At 44.2% G+C, this 24,289-nt stretch overlaps 1 protein-coding gene and 1 long non-coding RNA gene across 2 annotated transcripts in view; both read right to left on the minus strand.

Moving 5' to 3' along the window:
* Positions 1-212: 212 nt before the first annotated feature.
* On the minus strand, positions 213-2,223 carry LOC139568061 (uncharacterized). The gene is made up of 3 exons (XR_011673503.1): positions 1,689-2,223; positions 1,243-1,323; positions 213-1,165 (listed from the first exon to the last, which is right to left on the minus strand). It is a non-coding gene; the product is annotated as an uncharacterized lncRNA (long non-coding RNA).
* Positions 2,224-3,074: 851 nt separating this feature from the next.
* Positions 3,075-24,289, minus strand: part of LOC139541552 (B-cell receptor CD22-like) — a 111,867-nt gene continuing 90,652 nt past the window's right edge. The window contains exons 3-10 of the mRNA XM_071346332.1: positions 7,853-8,071; positions 7,034-7,726; positions 6,455-6,796; positions 6,121-6,348; positions 4,496-4,828; positions 4,148-4,384; positions 3,535-3,798; positions 3,075-3,385 (exon numbers count right to left, since the gene is read on the minus strand). Of these exons, the coding sequence (XP_071202433.1) occupies positions 3,075-3,385; positions 3,535-3,798; positions 4,148-4,384; positions 4,496-4,828; positions 6,121-6,348; positions 6,455-6,776 (1,695 nt within the window). The 5' untranslated portion in view covers positions 6,777-6,796; positions 7,034-7,726; positions 7,853-8,071. The remainder of the gene's footprint in view (positions 3,386-3,534; positions 3,799-4,147; positions 4,385-4,495; positions 4,829-6,120; positions 6,349-6,454; positions 6,797-7,033; positions 7,727-7,852; positions 8,072-24,289) is intronic.

Here is a 24,289-nt window from a genome sequence, read left to right on the forward strand (position 1 = left end):
TTGTTTCCAAACTGATATGTGACACGTATTAATGTCAAAAAAAGCAACATAAAAAGCAACATAAAAATCTAACCATGGGGCTGAAAACAGATTTAGCTCTGCCCCAGCTGCCTTGAATGACGTGTCACCACTGCATGTATTTAGAAATTATAGACAAGTTGACTAACAAATAGCCTACCAAAATGTTGGAAATTAGAAGTAAAAACTGCAAATGTTTAAATGTATGTAATGGACTGATTACATTTATTTTTATATAAAAAATATATCATGACACGGAACAATATGGTATTACGTAATATAAAATGAGTAATAATGTCTGACAGCAATACAAAGTAAATCATCATTGAACACATCAGGAGAAACTTGACCCAAGAGCTAAAAATATTAAAAAGCTGTTAACAGTATTATTAATGTTAGTTGCTGAGGAAAGTAGGACTATTGATGTTATAAAACATCTGTATGTGGCAAAATCCCTTAGAAAAAGATCTGAAATAAAACTAAAGATAGTAAACACATTGGTACACAAGAAAATGTGTCTATTTACATCATAAAAATGTGTAATTTGAAAAATATAACCCATCTCATTTATCATCAATATACATAAATATCATTATAAGAAAAGAAAATATATATTCCAGCATTTACTGAAAAGTTAAAGTTCATGGTCTGGACTAACTTCTAGATATGGCAGCAATAGAATAGAGGTGTAAGGCCTAGTTTTGTACTGGAACCTTCAGTCCAGGTTGTGTGGTGATAATTTTCAGTCCAGGTTCAATGTTGGTGTTTCTCTTCATTCCAGGTTCTGTGGTGCTTCTCTTCAGTCCAGGTTCTGTGGTGATTCTCTTCAGTCCAGGTTCTGTGGTGCTTCTCTTCAGTCCAGGATCTGCGATGGTTCTCTTCAGTCCAGGATCTGCGATGGTTCTCTTCAGTCCAGGATCTGTGGTGCTTCTCTTCAGTCCAGGTTCTGTGGTGCTTCTCTTCAGTCCAGGTTCTGTGGTGCTTCTCTTCAGTCCAGGATCTGCGATGGTTCTCTTCAGTCCAGGATCTGTGGTGCTTCTCTTCAGTCCAGGTTCTGTGGTGCTTCTCTTCAGTCCAGGATCTGTGGTGCTTCTCTTCAGTCCAGGATCTGTGGTGCTTCTCTTCAGTGGGAGATTCCCCTCACATTCTGAAAGAAAACATACTGAAGTAGCACTCCCACTAAACATTTTATACGCGCACACACACCCACACACACACACTTACTGCCAGGGTGTCATACTCTGGTGACTTGGTCTTCATGTTCAGAGGTGTGTACGTATCACTGTTAGGGTCAGGATGGACACTCTGTGGACAGAAAGAGAGAGAGCGAGAAAGATAGAGTGTGAGAGAGAGAGAACGAGAGAGACAGAGACAGAGAGAGAGACAGAGACAGAGACAGAGAGAGAGACAGAGACAGAGACAGAGACAGAGAGAGAGACAGAGAGACAGAGATAGAGAGACAGAGAGAGAGACAGAGAGAGAGACAGAGAGAGAGAGAGAGACAGAGAGAGAGAGAGAGACAGAGAGAGAGAGACAGAGAGAGAGAGAGACAGAGAGAGAGACAGAGAGAGAGACAGAGAGAGAGAGAGAGAGAGATTTTCTCTAAACACATTCAAGTATAAAACACAAACACACTAACAAACAATCAACATGAATGATAAGAGACTTACTGCCAGAGTGTCATAGTCAGGGGACATGGTCCTCATGTTCAGACCTGTGTACGTGTCACTGTTACAGTCAGGACGGACACTCTGTGGAGAGAGAGAGAGAGAGGTAACAATGAAAATAGTATGAGAGAGACTGTCATGTCACCGTAAATGAATGAAAACGGGGTTGTAATCCCTGGGTGCACGTTTAGTTTTTTGCCCCATTAAGACACAGCTGAAACCCTGTTGTAACTAATAGAATCACCTGTGTGTCTGCTGTGGCATCACTTCCTCCTGTGGATCTCCTGTAATGAGGGACAGAGTGAGTTCTGCTCTGTAAGTAAGTAAGTTGATATATTACTAATACATTTTAACAGGTTTCTTATTTAACCTTTATTTAGGCAAGTCAGTTAAGAACAAATTCTTATTTACAACGACGTCCTAGGAACAGTGGGTTAACTGCCTTGTTCAGGGGCGGAACGACATATTTTTATATTTTCAGCTCAGAGATTCAATCTTTCGGTTGCAAGTTCAACGCTCTCACCACTAGCGGTTAAGGGCGTTGGGCCTATAATTAATGAATGAATGAAGTTAATAACAAATCAGAGGTCTAAGGTGAAAGAATAATACAAATATCAAAAAAAAAAAAAAATTAAATTTAAAAATTTTCTCCCCTTTTCTCCCCAATTTTCATGGTATCCAATCGCTAGTAATTACTATCTTGTCTCATCGCTACAACTCCCGTACGGGCTCGGGAGAGACGAAGGTCGAAAGCCACGCGTCCTCCGAAGCACAACCCAACCAAGCCGCACTGCTTCTTAACACAGCGCGCCTCCAACCCGGAAGCCAGCCGCACCAATGTGTCGGAGGAAACACCGTGCACCTGGCCCCCTTGGTTAGCGCGCACTGCGCCCGGCCCGCCACAGGAGTCGCTGGAGCGCGATGAGACAAGGATATCCCTACCGGCCAAACCCTCCCTAACCCGGATGACGCTAGCCCAATTGTGCGTCGCCCCACGGACCTCCCGGTCGCGGCCGGCTGCGACAGAGCCTGGGCGCGAACCCAGAGACTCTGGTGGCGCAGCTAGCACTGCGATGCAGTGCCCTAGACCACTGCGCCACCCGGGAGGCCCACAAATATCTATTTTAACTCACCTGAACCACATGAGTCCAGAGAGACAGAGGATGAGAACCAGAACAACCACTATGATTCCTACAGCTGCAGTCAGAACTGAGGTCTGTTTCCCTAAAAGACAAATGGATGATATGAGAACATGTTATTATGAAGTGAAAATGAATATACAGCAATACAGGACATTCATGCAATACTTGTATGTAGAAGCCTATGTATTGTTATAAACCAAAGTGTAATAAGGTAAACTTTCAGAAGATTACCTTAAAACATAATTTATTATTGAACATCATTTTGTATTGAAGTATTCGAAGATGTAACTTTACCTGCTACAATGATCATCAGAGCTGTAGAGTTCATAGATCCTCTTCCATTCTGGGCCTCACAGTAATATTCTCCTCTGTCCCCAGAGCTGATGTTAGTGATGCTGTAACTCTGTCCTGATGCTTTTGGTGAGGTTACATTCTTCTTGTACCAGGTGTATTTGTCCACAGGTGGGTTGGCATCACTGCTGCAGGTCAGAGTCACTGAACTGCCCTCCACTATTTCACCAGAGGGACTGACTGACACTGAGGTGTTCTTTGGGCCATCTGGTGGACAATATGTAACACATTGTTCAGACATAGAGCTGTACATGAGGAGCATCATGGAACTTGGACTTATGATTGAAATAAGTTAAATATGACTTTAAATATGTGTGATTCTCTGAACAAAAGAAGAGAAGGTTAGGTGTATTTACACTGAATGTCCACAGACACAGAAGAAGAGTTGAGACTCCCATATATACTCTCAGCCTCACAGTAGTATTCTCCACTGTCCTCAAAGTTAATGTTGGTGATGAGGAAGGTGTTTTCAGATCCTTTCAGTGAAGCTCCATTCTTCTTGTACCAGGTGTATTTGTCTACAGGTGGGTTGGCATCACTGCTGCAGGTCAGAGTCACTGAACTGCCCTCCACTATTTCACCAGAGGGACTGACTGACACTGAGGTGTTCTTTGGAGCATCTTGTAAAGGAGAATATGTCAGAGGGTCAGGACTGTAGTATACTACCTCAAATGACATCATGACAAAAATAAGTTATATCTAAAGTCAGAGGACTATCTAAAACTATCACTTACACAAAACATGAACAAGAATACATTAGGAGATACTTTAGGACTTGAGTGTCTACTAAACTATTCTTCAAGTGTTTGAGGTACTGAACATTCTAACTATAGACATGCATACATCTATGACATTGTCTGTAATTTCTATGTGATGATGAATATTTATAGATAAAGCCGTAATACTCTTCTCATTGATATTAAATGATTGATACTTTCTAAGTAGAATAGTAGTTTAATTAATACTCACACACTGCAGGAGAGTGGAGGTCCTCATGGTGTTCTACAGTACAGGAGTAACTGTCCACAGAATGACCCAAGACTACTAGGGTATTACTAGAGTATTGTTGGGAAGTGGGCTCATCTAGACGTTGTCCGTTCTTGTACCAGATGTAGGTGGAGTTGGAGTTGTCAGTCAGAGTACAGGTGGTGCTACAGGTCAGTGTCTTCTGTCCCTCTGCAGCAGGAGTCATCTTCACCTGCAGACCTGAAACAATATGTATAAAACCACATACACCTCTGTGTTAACAGGATGGTTAATTTATTTTCTCCTGTAATTCATTATGATTTACAGTTGTATCAAACACTGCAGTCTTACCTGTAACAGACAGAGTTGTTCCTGGGAAACTATGACCCCATTCAATGTAGTTTGTTTTAAAGGTGAAGCGATACTCAGCTGAGTCCTCCTCTCTCAGATCTGTGATTCTCAGGGTGAAGGGACCTCTGTATGTTCCAGTGTACTCCACACGACCTGAATACCCTGGGTCTGTGGTTAGGTCTTCAGGGGTCGACTTATCACTTCTAAACCAGAATGTTGATGTGGTGGAATAATAACCAACATAAGTACAGGATATGTCCACTGTTGACCCCTTCAAGACACAGATTCTCCTCTTGATGTAAGTCACTCTGCTGCAGCTCTGACCCTGAACACCTGAAACACAGTGACATAACAAGAGGTCAACTGGATTATATTCTCAGTTCTTTCTAGAAATGCTAACAGTTCTCATATTACATAGTGAAACCAACACACACACATAAATACATTGTATACCATTTTACAGTGATGTATTAGTGACAGATCTATTTAGTTTTTGTTATGTGGAGGATTGTATGGTTTTTTACATTCAGCCCAGGATCTCCACATCCGGCTTCTTCACCTGCGGGATCATCTGAGAACAGCCACCCAGACAGCTGATGAAACTGAGGAGTATTTCTGTCTGTGATAAAGCCCTTTTGTTGGGAAAAACTCAGTCTGATTGGCTGGGCCTGGCTCCTCAGTGGGTGGGCCTATGCCCTCCCAAGCCCACCCATGGTTGTGACCCTGCCAGTCATGTGAAATCCATAGATTAGGGATTTATTTATAATGAATTTATTTCAACTGACTGATTTCCTTATATGAACTGCAACTCAGTAAAATGGTTGAAATTGTTGCACGTTGCGTTTATATTTTTGTTCAATATAATTGTATATGTATTTATGTAAAACATAGGGACCACAATGGAAATAAGTCCCCGACTTTATTGTACAATCCTGTTCACTTAAAAAATGTTGTTTATATTTGTATTTTTTTAACAGACAAATAAAATCAATCAGTCAATCAATCCAAACTGAGCTGCAGACATTTGATGAACGGAAAGAGACATCTGTTACAAAACACCAACAAGTGTAATGACATTCAGAGATTGTCAAGCCTTCAATACTGGGTAAGACTACAAGGTAGGGAGGGATGTGTTCTCTGTCCAGATTGACATTGTCTATTTATTGTGGTGTTGAAAACACAAACCATGACATTGAAGTGAATGAAGTTGGTATGTTTTGTTTATTGGTTGTGTGCTGCATTGGCACAGAAACCTGTTGGTGGAAAATGTGTTGCATATATTTTGTATATGATCGCAGTGTAATGGAACAGGCAGGGTGAGCTTGTCTGTGGTGGTCCGGAACCCTCAAACTTCTGGCCCGTAGCCCTGCGTGGCATCGACTGTGCCACAACAGCAGGCTGAAGTGACAAAGTCGTTATTCACATTTATAAAGGCAGGGTCGCTACTGTTATTCTTATTTGTGTTCGTAAACATTATTTTGAGTTAATTTTATGAGGGGGGAGGGTGTTCAATTTATTTTACAGTACAATAGGAGGGTCATGTGAAAATATTTTAAACTGTGAAGACCAGTCCTGTTCCGCACCCCGTGAAATTCCAATCTGTCCCTTAATAAATAAACACTCACAGACTGCAGGAGAGAGGAGATCCTCATGGCCTTTAACCGCACAGGAGTAACTGTCTTCATAGTTTCTGGAGACTGGGTCTTTGTACTGGGGGGAGGTGCTCTCATCTAGATGTTGTCCGTTCTTGTACCAGATATAGATGGGGTTGGGGTTACTCAGAGTACAGGTGGTGCTACAGGTCAGTGTCTTTGACTCTGAACTCCATTCAGGAGTCACCTCCACCTGAGAACCTGAATTAAAGGAGAGCAAAAAAAGAGTATATGGTTCAGAATTGGTGTGAGTTAATTATTAACATCATGACTCTTCAAAACGTTGTAATGTGTTATGCAGTGTTACCTGTGACAGTCAGAGTTGTTCCTGGGAAACTGTACCCCCATCTGGCCTCATCAGTTGTAAATCTGAACTTGTACTCAGTTGAATCACTCTCTCTCAGGTCTGTGATTCTCAGGGTGGAGTCCTTTTCTGTTTGTCGATGGTATTCCACACGATCTGCATACTCTGAGTCCTGGCTCAGATCGTTAGTTACACCAGACTCCCATTTGTTGAACCAGGATACTTCTGTGACGTTATGCCAACTGGGATATGTGTAAAAGCAGGATATGTCCACTGTTGACCCTTTCAAAGCACAGATACTCTGATGGGTGTAAGTCACATTCATACAGCTCTCACCCACAACACCTGAAACAAAATGTAGTTGATCAATTCCTGAAACGATAATGAGACTAGTTTCAAGTGTTTTAGATGTATTGGACAGTTTCATTTAGATTTATTTTTATTTTTGACATACATGTACATACATCTATAAAACTGTTTATCATTCCAATGTATATAGTTAAGAATATTGATAGAGAAAGTAATACCATTCTTATTGGTTCTAAATGATACCACATAAAATACTAGTTTCATTCAACTCACACACTGCAGGAGAGTGGTGATCCTCATGGCCTTTTACAGCACAGGAGTAACTGTCTGAATAATAACTATTGACAGAGTATTGCAGGGAAGTGGGCTCATCTAGACGTTGTCCGTTCTTGTACCAGATGTAGGTGGGGTTGTCACTCAGAGTACAGGAGGTGATACAGGTCAGTGTCTTCTGTCCCTCTGCAGCAGGAGTCACCTTCACCTGCAGAACTGAAACAATATGTATAAAACCACATACACCTCTGTGTTAACAGGATGGTTAATTTATTTTCTCCTGTAATTCATTATGATTTACAATTGTATCATACAGTGTAGTATTACCTGTGACAGACAGAGTTGTTCCTGGGAAACTATGACCCCATTCAAAGTTTTGAGTTTTAAAAGTGAAGCGATACTCAGCTGAGTCCTCCTCTCTCAGATCTGTGATTCTCAGGGAGGAGGGACCTTCATATGTTCCAGTCTCTCTTCCAGTGTACTGCACACGACCTGCATACCCTGGGTCTCTGGTTAGGTCCTCAGGTGTCAACTTATTAGTCCAACTAGCACTCCGTTTAGGACTAAACCAAAGTGATGATTTGACTCTATTATAACCAACATAAGTACAGGATATGTCCACTCTTGACCCCTTTAAGACACAGATTCTCCTCTTGGTGTAAGTCACTCTGTTGCAGTCCTGACCCTGAACACCTGAAACACAGTGACATAACAAGAGGTCAACTGGATTATATTCTCAGTTCTTTCTAGAAATGCTAAAAGTTCTCAAATGACAAAGTGAAACCAACACACAGTATAATGTATTAAATTGACACTCACAGACTGCAGGAGAGTGGAGATCCTCATGGCCTTTTACAGCACAGGAGTAACTATCAATGAGGTTGCTGGAGTTTTTGTACTGGAGGGAGGTGCTCTCATCTAGATGTTGTCCGTTCTTGTACCAGATGTAGTTGGGGTTGGGGTTGTCAGTCAGAGTACAGGTGGTGATACAGGTCAATGTCTTATCCTGATGTCCACCAGTCACCTTCACCTGAAGACCTGGAGAATAAACAATATCACTGTAAATCCCTTTATCACTGACTTATCACTCTAATACAAAGATGGAGGAAATCCTATGTTATACAGACATACATACAAACCAAGACAATGTTCCTGAAATAAATGGAATTCAACAGTTTAACTATATTGAATGTAACTGTACCTGTGACAGACAGAGTGACTCCAGGACTGCCAGTATATTTCCCTCCTTCCTGATCTGTTAATAGTCTGAACCAGTACGTAGCTGAGTCTCTCTCTCTCAGGTCTGTGATTCTCAGGGTAGAGTCTTTCTTCTTATCCCCATGATACTCCAGACGACCTGCATACTCTGGGTCCTGACCTAGATATTCAGCATCTACACCAGTCCCCCATTCAGTGAACCAGAGGGTTTTTGTGACTGTACCACTGGGATATGTGTAAGAGCAGGTCAGGTTCACTGTTGACCCCCTCAAGGCACAGATTCTCTGAGGGGTGTAAGTCACACTCCAGCCATCCTGACCCAGTACCACTGAAACACACAGTCACACAACACAAGGGAATCACAATTAAGCCAAAATGGCTCACAATAATAGAAGGTTGTGTCCACATTGTGTTGCCATAGTTGCTGAGTTGAGTGTGAATGGAAACCACAGATAAGCATCTCTCAATGAGGAGTGAAAGACAACTATATAAAGTGAGGTAGATACGACAAACAGATCAACATAATAACATTAAGACTCTTAACATTTTAGACATGTTTGTAAACAGAAACACAGGGCAACTAAAACATTTAGAATGAGACCATACCTGCTACAGACCAGAGATAGACCACCAACACACTTCCTGCTTTTCTCAAGGCCATTGTTGCATCTCCCACCCTGCAGTCTTAGAAACATAAACAACAACTCACCAGCTGGTGAAATACAACATACATCATCATCATCAACAACAACAACCACTTATTGAACAGATCTGTAGTACTGTAAACACATATTTCTACATTGATTGTTGTGAAGCTGTTTTATTCTCAGAACCCCAAATATAGGAGGATAAATGTTCAATCCTCTACGGTCCGTCAAGCTGTACAGCAGCCTAAAGACTGACCACCAGGTTCAATGATAGCTCCTATCCCCAAGCTGTGAGGCTAAACAGCAAGTGAATCACACACACACACACACACACACACACACACACACACACACACACACACACACACACACACACACACACACACACACACACACACACACACACACACACACACACACACACTCATTAACACATGCATCATGACCAGACCAGCACATCAGAAAAGGGAGGTTAGTGAATAAGAGTGGGTCATTCACTTCCAAATTATGGACCTTACACTTCTTTAAATACAGAACCATGTCCTTTATTTGTTCACTATTCTATTTGGAATGTTTATAATATCTTAGAGGGCAAGGCAACACATTCTGAGTTCTATATGTAACAAGTCAAAGTTTAATTTACATGTGGTCAGTTCCATGATATCAGTCATTCTATTCTACTAATCAGTTCAATTTACACTCCTCCTCACCTACTTAAGGGTCCAGTGTTCTAGACTAGACTTCTCCCTACTGGCATCTCCATATTACGGCACCATCTTTATAATAATTTCAAATAATGTTTGGCTAAAAACAACATAACAAACTGGAAACAAATCACAAAAAATTGTGAAACACAAGACTGGCTAGCCTATCTGTAAATAGCCCATCCAACTACCTCATCCCCATACTGTTATCTATTTTTGCTCCAGCCACAGATCTGGGGAAGGGTATCAAAACATTTCTGCAGCATTGAAGGTCCCCAAGAACACAGTGGCGTCCATCATTCTTAAAACTTCTCTAAGATAGGGGGCAGCATTTTCACGTTTGGATGAAAAGCGTGCCCAGAATAAACTGCCTTCTACTACGTCCCAGATGCTAATATATGCATATTATTATTAGTATTGGATAGAAAACACTCTGAAGTTTCTAAAACGGGTTGAATCATGTCTGTGACTATAACAGAACTTATTTGGCAGGCAAAACCCAGAGGACAAACCCTTCAGACTTTTTTTTGTTGAGGTCACTCTCTTTTCAATGATTTTTCATTGGGAATCCAGATTTCAAAGGGACCTTCCTGCAGTTCCTATCGCTTCCACTGGATGTCAACAGTCTTTAGAAATTGGTTGAGGTTTTTCCTTTGAGAAATGAAGAAGTAGCCATGTTCAGAATGAGGCTCCAGTGAAGTGTACTGTTTGTTGGAGGCGCATGACCAGAAAGCATGTGTAACGGCTTTCTTCCTGGGATGAAGGAGAGGACCAAAATGCAGCGCGGTTATTGTTCAACATGTTTAATAAGACGATAAACGATGAACATTAACAAATAACAAAAGGACAAACGTTAAAGCCGAGACAGTCCTATCTGGTGCAGAACACAAACACAGAGACAGGAAACAATCACCCACAAAATCCCAACACAAAACAAGCCTCCTATATATGATTCTCAATCAGGGACAACGATTTCCAGCTGCCTCTGATTGAGAACCATATTAGGCTGGACACAGAAACAGACAAACTAGACACACAACATAGAATTCCCACCCAGCTCACGTCCTGACCAACACTAAACAAGCAAAACACATAATAACTCTGGTCAGGACATTACAGTACCCCCCTCCTGAGGTGCGGACTCCGAACGCACCCCTACAACTCAAGAGGAGGGTCTGGGTGGGCATCTGTCCGCGGTGGCGGCTCCGGCGCAGGACGAGGACACCACTCCACCACTGTCTTTGTCCCCCTCCTTAGCGTCCTTTGAGTGGCGACCCTCGCCCACGACCTTGGCCTAAGAATCCTCCCCAAGGCCCCCACATGATTTAGGAGGTAGCTCAGGACAGAAAGGTAGCTTAGGACAGAGAGGTAGCTCAGGACAGAGAGTTAGCTCAGGACAGAGAGGTAGCTCAGGACAGAGGGGCAACTCCGGACAGAGAGGCAGCTCTGGACTAATGGCAGCTCCGGACTGAGTGGCAGCTCATGACTGTAGGGCAGCTCATGACTGTAGGGCAGCTCATGACTGTAGGGCAGCTCATGACTGAGTGGCAGCTCCGGACTGTAGGGCAGCTCATGACTGGAGGGCAGCTCATGACTGGAGGGCAGCTCATGACTGGAGGGCAGCTCATGACTGGAGGGCAGCTCATGACTGGAGGGCAGCTCCTGACTGGCTGGCGGCTCTGGCAGCTCCTGACTGGCTGGCGGCTCTGGCAGCTCCTGACTGGCTGGCGGCTCTGGCAGCTCCTGACTGGCTGGCGGCTCTGGCAGCTCCTGACTGACGGACGGCTCTAGCGGCTCCTGACTGACGGACGGCTCTAATGGCTCGGGACAGACGGGCGGCTCTGAAGGCTCGTGGCAGACGGATGGCTCAGATGGCGCTGGGCAGACGGATGGCTCAGATGGCGCTGGGCAGACGGATGGCTCAGATGGCACTGGGCAGACGGATGGCTCAGATGGCGCTGGGCAGACGGATGGCTCAGATGGCGCTGGGCAGACGGATGACTCAGATGGCGCTGGGCAGGCAGGCAGCTCAGACGGCGCTGGGCAGACGAGCAGTGCAGGCAGCTCAGACAGCGCTGGGCAGACGAGCAGTACAGGCGGCGTTGGGCAGACGGCCGACTCTGACCTGCTGAGGCGCACAGTAGGCCTGGTGCGTGGTGCCGGAACTGGTGGTACCGGACTGGAGACACGCACCTTAAGGCTAGTGCGGGGAGCAGGAACAGGGCACACTGGACTCTCAAAGCGCACTATAGGCCTGGTGCGTGATACCGGCACTGGTGGTACCGGGCTGAGGGCACGCACCTCAGGGCGAGTGCGGGGAGAAGGAACAGTGCGTACAGGGCTCTGTAGACGCACAGAAGGCTTGGTGCGTGGTGCCGGAACTGGTGGTACCGGACTGGAGACACGCAATTCAAGGCTAGTGCAGGGAACAGGAACAGAGCACACTGGACTCTCGAGGCGCACTATAGGCCTGGTGCGTGATACCGGCACTGGTGGTACCGGGCTGAGGGCACGCACCTCAGGGCGAGTGCGGGGAGAAGGAACAGTGCGTACAGGGCTCTGGAGACGCACAGGAGGCTTGGTGCGTGGTGCCGGAACTGGAGGCACTGGGCTGGAGACACGCACTACAGGGAGAGTGCGTGGAGGAGGAACAGGGCTCTGGAGACGCACTGGAAGCCTGGTGCGTGGTGTCGGCACTGATGGTACTGGGCTGGGGCGGGAAGGTGGCGCCGGATATACCGGACCGTGCAGGCGTACTGGCTCCCTTGAGCACCGAGCCTGCCCAACCTTACCTGGTTGAATGCTCCCCGTAGCCCGTCCAGTGCGGGGAGGTGGAATAACCCGCACTGGGCTGTGTTGGCGAACCGGGGACACCATGCGTAAGGCTGGTGCCATGTACACCGGCCCGAGGAGACGTACTGGAGGCCAGATATGTAGAGCCGGCTTCATGGCACATGGCTCAATGCTCAATCTAGCCCGGCTAGTGCGGGGAGGTGGAATAACCTGCACCGGGCTAAGCACACGTACAGGAAACTCATTGCGCTCTTCCGCACAACACAGTGTCTGCCCGTACTCTCGCTCTCCACGGTAAGCCCGGGAAGTTGGCGCAGGTTTCCTACCTGACTTCGCCACACTCCCTTTTAGCCCCCCCCAAGACATTTTTGGGTGAGCCTCTCGGGCTTCCAGCCGCTCTGCCTTGCTAGCGCCTCATAATGCCGCATCTCCGCTTTTGATGCCTCCAGCTCCGCTTTGGGGCGGCGACACTCCTCTGGCTCTGCCCAGGGTCCTTCTCCGTCTAGAATCTCCTCCCATGTCCATTCCTCCTTGTACCACTGCTGCTGTTGCTGCTGCCCGTTTCCACGCTGCTTGGTCCGGGTTTGGTGAGTGATTCTGTAACGGCTTTCTTCCTGGGATGAAGGAGAGGACCAAAATGCAGCGCGGTTATTGTTCAACATGTTTAATAAGACGATAAACGATGAACATTAACAAATAACAAAAGAACAAACGTGAAAGCCGAGACAGTCCTATCTGGTGCAGAACACAAACACAGAGACAGGAAACAATCACCCACAAAATCCCAACACAAAACAAGCCCCCTTTATATGATTCTCAATCAGGGACAACGATTACCAGCTGCCTCTGATTGAGAACCATATTAGGCTGGACACAGAAACAGACAAACTAGACACACAACATAGAATTCCCACCCAGCTCACGTCCTGACCAACACTAAACAAGCAAAACACATAATAACTCTGGTCAGGACGTTACAGCATGCTACACATTGTTTTCCTCCGGTATTGAACACAGATCATCCCGTCTTCAATTTATCAGTTATTGACATTAAAAAATACCTAAAGTTGTATTACAAAAGTAGTTTGAAATGTTTGGAAAAAACTTACAGGTAACTTTTGAGATATTTTGTAGTCACGTGGTGCAAGTTGGAACTGGTGTTTTTCTGGATCAAACACGCCAAATAAATGGACATTTTGGATATATATTGACGGAATTAATCGAACAAAAGGACCATTTGTGATGTTTATGGGACATATTGGAGTGCCAACAGAAGAACCTCGTCAAAGGTAAGGTATGAATTATATCTTTATTTCTGCGTTTTGTGTCGCAGGGTTGAAATGTGATGGTCTGTGTAACGGCAGTCTACGTCGTCCTCCTCCTCAGACGAGGAGAGGCGAGAAGGATCAGAGGACCAATGTGCAGCGTGGTAATTAGACATAATGATTTATTTAAACAAAGACGAAACACGAAGCACACTTTAAATACAAAATAACAAAACGAACTAAACAGACCTGAACTTGAGAACTTACATGAAACGAAGAACGCACGAACAGGAACAGACTTAGACAAAACGATACAGTCCCGTGTGGTAACATATACGGACACGGAAGACAACCACCCACAAACAAACAGTGAGAACAGCCTACCTTAAATATGGTTCTCAATCAGAGGAAACGTCAAACACCTGCCTCTAATTGAGAACCATATCAGGCAACACATTAAACCCAACATAGAAACACAACACATAGAATGCCCACCCCAACTCACGCCCTGACCAACTAAACACATACAAAACAACAGAAAACAGGTCAGGAACGTGACAGTCTGTGATTGTTAGCTGGGGTGCTATCCTCAGATAATAGCATTTTTTGCTTTCACCGTAAAGTATTTTTGAAATCTGACTGTTTGTTGGAAGTGTAGCTTTAATTTGATATATTGAATGTGTGATTTCATGAAAGTTTAATTTTTATAGTAATTTATTTCAATTTGGCGCTCTGCATTTTCACTGGATGTTGGCCAGGTGGGACGCTACCTTCCCACATATCCCAGAGAGGTTAAATGGAAGAAGTTTAGAACCACCAAGACTCTCCTAGAGCTGGCCGCCCGGCAAAACTGAGCAATTGGGGGAGAATGGCCTTGGTCAGGGTGACAAAGAACCCAATGGTCACTCTGACAGAGCTCCAGAGTTCCTCTGTGGAGATGGGAGAACCTTCCAGAAGGAGAAACATCTCTGCAGCACACCACCAATCATACATGGCACCGTCACTACGGGGAAGCTTGGTGGTGGCAGCATCATGCTGTGGGGATCTTTTTCAGCGGCAGGGATTGGGAAACTAGTCAGGATCGAGGGAAAGATGAACGGCGCAAAGTACAGAGAGGTCCTTGATGAAAACCTGCACCTAAGATCTCAAACTGAGGTGAATGTTCACCTTCCAACAGAACAACGACCCTGGGCACACAGCCTAGACGAACCAGGAGTGGCTTCAGGACAAGTCTCTGAATGTCCTTGAGTGGCCCAGCCAGAGCCCGGACTTGAATCGGATCGAACATCTCAGGAGAGATGCATTTTAAAAGTAGCCTAGTCAGGGCATTAACATGCATGAACAGAATGTCCTGAAAGCAATGTTACTGTATCTAAATAGAAAATGGACAAAAGTCAGCGTAGGTGCATTTCTTTATTTGAGGAGTGGGCTTTCATTTTTTTAAAGATACAAAATGTGACCCATTCCCATCACTCCTCATCAGCGGCATCAAAGTGCTACTGAAGATTTTAGTGTTCTAGACTAGATCTCTCCCTACTGGCATCTCAACATTACTGCAGCCTCCAATCCTATGTTGTCCTGATTCATTTGGGCAGTAATATAATGGCAATATCATATTCTGTTACACTGTATGCCTTTGAACAGTACTGGTACCTAATAATATTGTCCTCAATTATGTTGGGCTAATAACAAAATAACAAACTGACAATACATCAGATAGAATGTATTGGATTGTTGAGAACCTTCTATTGATTATCTCAAGTTTTGAACAAAATGATCATGCAATCTTGACCTGGGTCTTTGTGAAGCTGTTGACTAGTATTCTTTATCAGCCCAGCACCTATGTTTTAAGGATGTGCGTATGACCACAAACTTTTCTACATTAGAGTAGTAACCTTAGCTAGCAGTATTGACTGCTGATGTTAATGTATTGTATAGTCTAATGTACCCTGTTATCTAGTGTTGTATTCAAGACCACCAAAAGCGAGACCGATTCAAGTCCAAGACTGGAGCAAATCGAGTCTGAGGCAAGACCAAGACGGAAGGGGGGGCGAGACCGAGTAAAGACCGAGACCGGGAGGGGACAAGGAGTACGAAACTGAGTCAAGACTGAGACCAGAAAAATGATAGTCCAATTCAAGACCATGATTATAATTGTGTCAAATCACCACCGGCACTAGGGTGTCTAGTGTGTCACTAGGGTGACACACTAGGGTGTCTAGTGCTGGTGGTGGCTCTGGTGCGGGCCGAAGAACCCGCTCATCCCGTGGATCCAGCAATGGACCCAGGCTGAACACTGTGCCTAGACTGGACCTAGATCCCGAGGAAGGATCCTGCCTTGGAGCGGGACTGGACGCCGTGTCTGGACTGGACATCGGCGCAGGGTAAAGCACCCGCCATGAAGCGGGACTGGACGCGGTGCCTGGACTGGGCACCAACGCAAAAGAAGACTCTGGCCTTGGAGCTAAACTGGATGCCGTGCTCAGACTGGGCATCTGCGCAGGGGAAGGCTCCGGCCATGGAGCTGGAGGTTCTGGACCATTGACCATCACAGGAGGTTCCGGACCGTGGACCGTCAGAGGAGGTTCCGGACTGGGAACTGTCGCCGGAAGCTCTGGACTGGTGACTGTTGCTGGAAGCTCTGGACTGGGAACTGTCGCCGCAAGCTCTGGACTGGGAACTGTCGCCGAAAGCTCTGGACTGGGAACTGTCGCCGGAAGCTCTGGACTGGGAACTGTCGCCGGAAGCTCTGGACTGGGAACTGTCGCTGGAAGCTCTGGACTGGGGATCATCGCAGGAAGCTCTGGACTGGGGATCGTCGCAGGAAGCTTGGTGCGTGGGGCCGGCACTGGTGGTACCGGACTGATGACACGCACTTCAGGGCGAGTGCGGGGAGAAGGAACAGGATGTACCGGACTGGGGACACGTACTTCAGGGAAAGTGCGAGGAGCAGGCACAGGACGTACCGGACTGTGGAGACGTACTGGAGACCTGGTGCGTAGAGCCGGCATCAATGGTACCGGAACTTTAACACACTTTTCAGGACGAGTACGGGGAGCTGACTCAGGTGGCACCAAACTGACAACACATTCCTTCGGGCAAAATCCGTGCATCCTCCACCAACTCAACAACTCTCCCATTTCTCTATCCTCCAAATTCTCCCTCTTCTCCCAGACTGGCTCTGGTTCACTCCTCGGCTCCGCCGACTGCTCCATGTGCCCTCCCCCCCAAAATTCTTGGGGTTTCTGTGGTCTTCCTCCCCGACTTCATCGCTGTCTCTCCTTCGCTGCTTCCGCCTGCTTCCATGGTAGGCTCTTGTCTCCTGCCATTATTTCGTCCCAAGTCCAGGACCTTCTCTCCCTGATCTCCTCCAAAGACCAGGATGACATCTCCTCCTGGGCACGCTGCTTGGTCCGTTGTTGATGGGATATTCTGTCAAGTTCGTTGTAAAATTGGTCGGACTAAGGTGCAGCGTGCGTAGAGTTCCACATGTTTAATAAATGAAACTCACCAAAACAATACAGAACAAAACAAATAAAGAAACGAACAACGAACCGTGAATAAAGAGATGCTATGTGCACTAACTCCAAACATAAACAATATCCCATAACCCACAGGTGGAAAAAATGCTACTTAAGTATGATCCCCAATTAGAGACAACGATAACCAACTTTCTCTAATTTGGAATCATACAAGTCACCAACATAGAAAATAAACCTAGAACCCCACATAGAGACTATAAACTAGAACAACCCCCCAGTCACACCCTGACCTACTCTACCGTAGAAAATAAAAGCTTTCTATGGTCAGGACGTGACATGTCCAGAATTGTTTGATATTGAAACTGAAACAGTGCATCCTGAATGGAGGCAGAAAACAATGTACCAGGCCAGCTGTGATTTACAACCTGATAGCAATATTTTTTGGACTACCATGAAACGTACTGGTGAATTATAGTAATCATGCATTGAACTACATCCATCTATTCTGCCAGCAATGCCTTAGTTTACATCATGGAACGTTGAGTCAAATAGAACCTTTTTTTTTTTTTAACTTTAATAAAGTTGGTTTTGTAGCATGAACTGGGAATTTGATATTTTTGACTGATATGATTGTCTGGATTGTTTCATATCTGCAAAGTAGTTTAAACGCTGTCAGTTCTATTTTAAATTAAGTCACTGTGTCACGCACTGACCTTAGAGATCCTTTTTATGTCTCTATTTTGGTTTGGTCGGGGCGTGAGTTGGGGTGGCATTCTATGTTTTGTGTTTCTATGATTTTCTAATTCTATGTTTTGGCATAGGTATGGTTCTCAATCAGGGACAGCTGTCTATTGTTGTCTCTGATTGGGAACCATACTTAGGTAGCCTTTTTTCCTACCTGTCTTTGTGGGAAGTTGACTTTGTTTATGGCACATAGGCTTTGAGCTTCACGGTTTGTTTTGTATTGTTTATTGTTTTGTCGGCGTCATTTCTAAAATAAAGAGAAAATGTATGCTCGCCACGCTGCACCTTGGTCCTCATCTTTCAACAGCCGTGACACACCGGTTACTTTGTGTGCTAAATGTGAAATGTTTTTTTGCAATGGGAAGTAATAGTTGTACATTTCGATTGGGAAATGCTTAATGGTTGTGTTTTTGTATTCTTATGACTGGGACCAACTGGCTTATTATGTTCGAGTTGATCATCTGCTTCTCAATTAACATCATGCTGTGTGTAACTGCTGTCTTTCCATCGGCCATATGCAGTAGTGTAGGTGCCTGAAGAAGGTGGCAATTGTCAAATTTTGTCAAACAGTTCCCAAACTGCCCGCCCGGCCAGCATAGGAAAGGGGATACTCTATCAGTTGGTCAGCTGAATGCATTCGAAAAATCCTCTGTTTTCCAATATTTATTTATGATTTTCACTCTCACAATCACACTTTTTTTAAATTGAAAAATACAGAAACGTGATGGGTTATGTCCACAACAATGCTTAAACCACAACAATTTGATTGGGTGAGACTGTCAGGGCTTGGCTCCCCAGTTGGTGGGCCTGTGTCCCCCCAGGCCCATCCATGTATACGACCCGGATGCAAACAGGGCATGATGACAAATGTGACTCACCACCTGGATTCGGTCTTACGTAGCAACATTTGATTTTCTGGTTTTTACATTGGATAAAAGTAGAGACTCTGATCTACAAAATTGTATAACATACACTGCATTTGAAGAACCAATGGGAAAGTAATTCTGCTTTGAAAGTTGATCAACTTGTAAACTCACTTTTGAGAAAACCATCTTTCAATGTTTTGGTACTACTATTGGAGAGCCCTTCTTTGTCTAAACCCATTCAGCATCGTTCACACCCTCTTAAGCCTTAGCCCCACCCATCTCTTTAGAAACGTGTAATGTCTGAAAATGTAGCTAGCTAGAACATCTTACCAGTATACATCATGGTTGGACGCGACTCCTGTCTGATGCCATACATGGTTGCCCTTAGTTTGACGATATAATCCAGACTGGTGTTTTCTCCATCTCCTTAGCTATTCTACTCGAATTCCACTGATTTCAAAACTCGGTCCTCCAGAAAGTGGAGAGCATACACATAACGTTAGCTAGCGAGCCAGCCAACTAACGTTAACTAGCTAACAGTACACTAACTTGACATTAGGTTTATGCAGTTACTATACAATAAATAAAAAAAACAGCTTGCGTTTGACACGATTATCTAGACATACTGACCAGCCTCAATAGACAGACACGTGCTATATGGCAGACCAATCCAAACTCATCTCTTGGCATGTCCAGCCAACTCATTATCTCAGCCAATCATGGCTAGCGGGAAGGTTGCTCACTTTTTCTGTGGCTAAACCAACTAGGCTCGTAATTTAACAATTTTATTTGTATTTACAGATGGCATACAAGTTTGATTTAAAGGCACATGAAATTTCACATGTTCGCATTTTGATAAAAAATATTTTCTATGTTCAAACAGCTCTCCTGTGAAATCATGACTTGCGACATACGCCTAGTTTCCTGAATCGGGTTACACATCACAAATGTGACTGACCGGCTCAAATCGGTATTATGTAGCAACATTAGAAATTGTGTTTTTTACATTGGATAAAAGTAGAAACTCAGAGCTACAAAATGATTTATCACACACTACAGTTGAGGAACAATGGAAAAGTAATTTTGCTTTAAAAGTTGATCAACTTGTAAACTCACTTTTGAGAAAATGGCCTTTGAATGTTTTGGTACTACTATTGGAGAGCCTTTCTTTGTCTACACCCATTCAGCATCGTTCACACCCTCTTAAGCTTTAGCCCCACCCATCTCTTTAAGGGTTGATCCGAATGTACTAACAACAGCAGTCAAGCACGCAGGCTAACTTGCTAGCTACTTTCAGACATCTAAGTGAGAGAGAACAGCTCACTGAACATTACTCGCACTAGCAGAGCTGGTTAGGTTGTCATGTTATTCAGAGCGTTTGGTGACTGCAACTGTGGCCGTTCGTAAAATCAGAGCGTTTCACGTTCAAAGAGCACACCGGACGCTCTGGCCGATTATTGACACCTGCCATATTCAACGAGTGTTGAGCGTTTGTAAATTCATCAGTTATTCTTCACTCTCTGGCACACTCAAACGAGAATGTTCTGAAATCAGAGTAGATGCCCAAACTGAATTTACGAACGCACCCGAAATGGTTACTTGCATAGTGGAGTCTATTGTTAAGACATGTAGCTAGCTAGCTAGGTAAACAATGAACCATAATCACAACTCATGACTTTACTACCATGCATGAATCTGCAGGTAGCTAACCAACCAGGTTCAATGTTAGCTAACATTAGGCTATAGCTACCCTACCGGCTACCGAAGTCATTCTTCTGTGAGCTGCTCCATTTCAAAACCAGTTGAGAGCTGCACGCTCTTGCTGCCTGTAGATTATATTCCGCTAAAACTAGGCTGTGTGCAGCTATTGTGTAGGCTACTTTGTGCATGAATGTACTACATCATTGATAAAATGTGTACCAACACTACACTACTTTGATACGGACCAGTAGGGATTATATGAGTGCGCTGGTATTACGGTTGCTGTCCTTTCAGAATTCAGAACCTGTCACACACTGAAGGCCTATAGGTTCGCCACGGCGCAAACATGTCTATAATAGATAGAAAGACTATTAAGATGCTAATGTTTCAAGAAAGGAGTGTATATATTTGGCCTGCCAAAGCGGTTTTATGCGCTGACTGAATAAATGGAAGCTGACAATTAGTTTCTTATTCCGCTGGTCTCTGGAATATCTATAACTATTACAGACAAGTCCTCACGAGACTGAGCCAAGACCAAGTACAAATGTATCCAACACTGAGACAAGACCTAGACACTCAATATGTGGTCTCTCGACCGGATTTACAACACTGCTATTATACATATATAGTCTAAAGCCAATATACCGTGGCTAAGGGCTATATCCAGGCACTCCGCGTTGCGTCATGCAGAGAACAGCCCTTAGCCATGGTATATTGGCCGTATACCACACTTCCTCGGGCCTTATTGCTTAAATGTAGCCTGTTGTCCTTATATAGTCTAATGTAGCCTGTTGTCCATATATAGTCTAATGTAGCCTGTTATCATACACATATACACACACGGGCATTTTTTTACCCTGGTTAATCATTTCTTCCCCATGTAGATCAACACTCCTAAACTGACAACCTTTATGAATACTGGGCCTGATGTAACAACCAAAACTCAACTCAAAACATAACAAGAAGTAAAATGATACAATCCCTCAAGTATATGACTTATAACCAAAAACTATTTTTCAAGATATTGTCAAGAGTACTTACAGAGGGAAGTGTCTTGTCTTGTACAGTGAGTCAACTTATTGGCAGTGTGTGGAAACTGCTAGCAACTGTCAGTTCTGTTGTTGACACATATTTAAAGTAGTCAGGACACAAGAAGCTGATATAGAACTGTCCCTTCCAACTTTTTAAGACATTAACATGCATGAGGTCCAGACCAGCATGTCAGAAAAGGAAGATTACTGTATTAGAGTGGGTCCTACATTTCTAAAATGGACAAAATGTCCCCCATTTCCACTTTTATTTAAATACAGAACCATGTTAACACTATGTTGACTATTCTATATGGAATGTTTATAATATCTTAGAATGTGTTGCCTTGTCCCTCTGAGTTCTACATGGAACAGGTCAAAGTTCCATTTACATTTGGTCAGTTCCATGATGTCATTCATTCTATTCTGCTAATCAATTACATTTACACTCCTCATCAGCTACTGAAGGTTCCAGTGTTTTAGACCAGAGCGCTCCCTACTGGCATCTCAATATTACTTCACCATCTTAATAATAATGTCCTCAATAATGTTGGACTAATAAAAGATAACAAACTGGAAATAGATCAGATAGAATGATGAAACACAACACTGGCTACTTGACAAAGTCATATTTAACCACACATGTCTGTAGTAGTACAACATCCACTATAATTATGTATAACTGTTGAACATTGTGTACAATACTAGTAGTAGAGGCATCAGTATAATCACCATAGTGTTGCTGTATTGACTGTTTAGGCTGGTGTTTCTTAATCCTGGTCCTGGGGTGTTTTCATTAGTCACAGACCGTTGTGAAACATTTGGACTGTTGCAAATGTTTTGCAATGGAAACTGTTTACCACAATCGGAAAAAGTTTTGCAACAAAAACAGTGTCTATTGGAAAAATTCACATAGGTCCCTTCCCGTTTTTTTTTCTGTTTGCTCTGTTTGGTTACTAGAGTATACAGAAGACAGTTTAAGTTACAAAACGTTTTGCAACAGACCAAATTGTTTAGCAAATGGTATTAATTATTTCCCTATCAGCAGCACACCTGTAAGTAACATTTAAGCACACAAACACTGATTTCTGTAGTAGTACATCATGCCACTATCATATGTGGCAGGAACTCCAGACAATCACGGATTATAAATGGACAGCGGCGTCTTGCTACCTGATAAGCTAAACACCTTCTTCGCCCGCTTTGAGGATAACACAGTGCCGCCGACATGGGCCGACGTGAGTAAGACATTTAAGCATGTTAACCCTAACAAGGCTGCAGGCCCAGATGGTATCCCTAGCCGTGTCCTCAGAGCATGTGCAGATCAGCTGGCTGGTGTGTTTAAGGACATATTCAATCTCTCCCTATCCCAGTCTGCTGTCCCCACTTGCTTCAAGATGTCCACCATTGTTCCTGCACCCAAGAAAGCCACGGTAACTAAACTAAATGACTATCACCCCTCAGCACTCACTTCTGTCATCATGAAGTGCTTTGAGATGGTAGTTAAGGATCATATCACCTCAACCTTACCCGACACCCTAGACTAACTGCAATTTGCATACCGCACCAATAGATCCATGGATGATGCAATCGCCATTGCACTGCACACTGCCGCATACCATCTAGACAAGAGGAATATCTACTGTGTGGAAGAATGCTGCTCATTGACTACAGCTCAGCCTTCAACACCATAGTATCCTCCAAGCTCATCATTAAGCTTTGGGCCCTGGTGACAAGCTTCAAGTCCCTCATCTTACATATCAATGACAATCTGAAATGGTCCACCCACACAGACGATAGGCGTGTTGGGGAGAAGGCGCTACAGTGCCTCATCAACCTCAGGAGGCTGAAAAAATTTGGCTTGGCCCCAAAGACAGGTCGCAATTGTAAATGAGAACTTGTTCTCAACTTGCCTACCTGGTTAAATAAAGGTGAAATAAATAAAATAAAATAAAAAGACCCTCACAAACTTTTACAGATGCACCCTTCAGAGCATCCTGTCAGGCTTTATCACCGCCTGCTATGACAACGGCACCGCCCGCAACCGCAGGTCTCTCCAGAGGGTGGTGCAATAAGCTCAACGCGTCACTGGGAGCACACTGCATGCCCTTCAGGACATCTACAGCACCCGGTGTCACAGAAAGGCCAAGAAGATTATCAAAGACCTCAGCCACCCGAGCAATGGCCTGTTCACCCCGCTATCATCCAGAAGGCGAGGTCATTACAGGTGCATCAAAGCTGCGACCGAGAGACTGAAAAACAGCTTCTATCTCAAAGCCATTAGACTGTTAAATAGCCATCACTAGCCGGCTACCACCCGGTTACTCAATCCTGCACCTCAGAGGCTGCTGCCCTATGTTAATAGACATGGAACACTGGTCACTTTGAAAATGTTTACATCCTGTTTTAGCCATTTCATATGTATATACTGTGCTCCAGTCAAGTACATCCTATTCAACTAGTGCTGTACATATTTATACTAGGGATACACGATATATCGGTGAACATATCGGAATGGGCAGATATTAGCTAAAAATGGCAACATCGGTATCGGCCCGATGTCTAGTTTAACGCCGATGTGCAAAACCGATGACAAAGCTGAAGTGCATACCTATATAACGTAGGTACATGACGTAATGACGCCACATAAAATTTTGCGCTACACATGCAACACAGAATTCCTAACCTAACCACAATGTCTGCTGTGTGGATTGAGCAGTCAACAAGTTGAGCAGTCAACAAGTCGAGTAGTCATTTGAAAGAGTAAGAACATTTCAGCGACACAACTCATAGGCGAAATTGGCTTCG

This window comes from Salvelinus alpinus, chromosome 2 (assembly GCF_045679555.1).
Source record: "Salvelinus alpinus chromosome 2, SLU_Salpinus.1, whole genome shotgun sequence".
Lineage (NCBI taxonomy): Eukaryota > Metazoa > Chordata > Actinopteri > Salmoniformes > Salmonidae > Salvelinus > Salvelinus alpinus.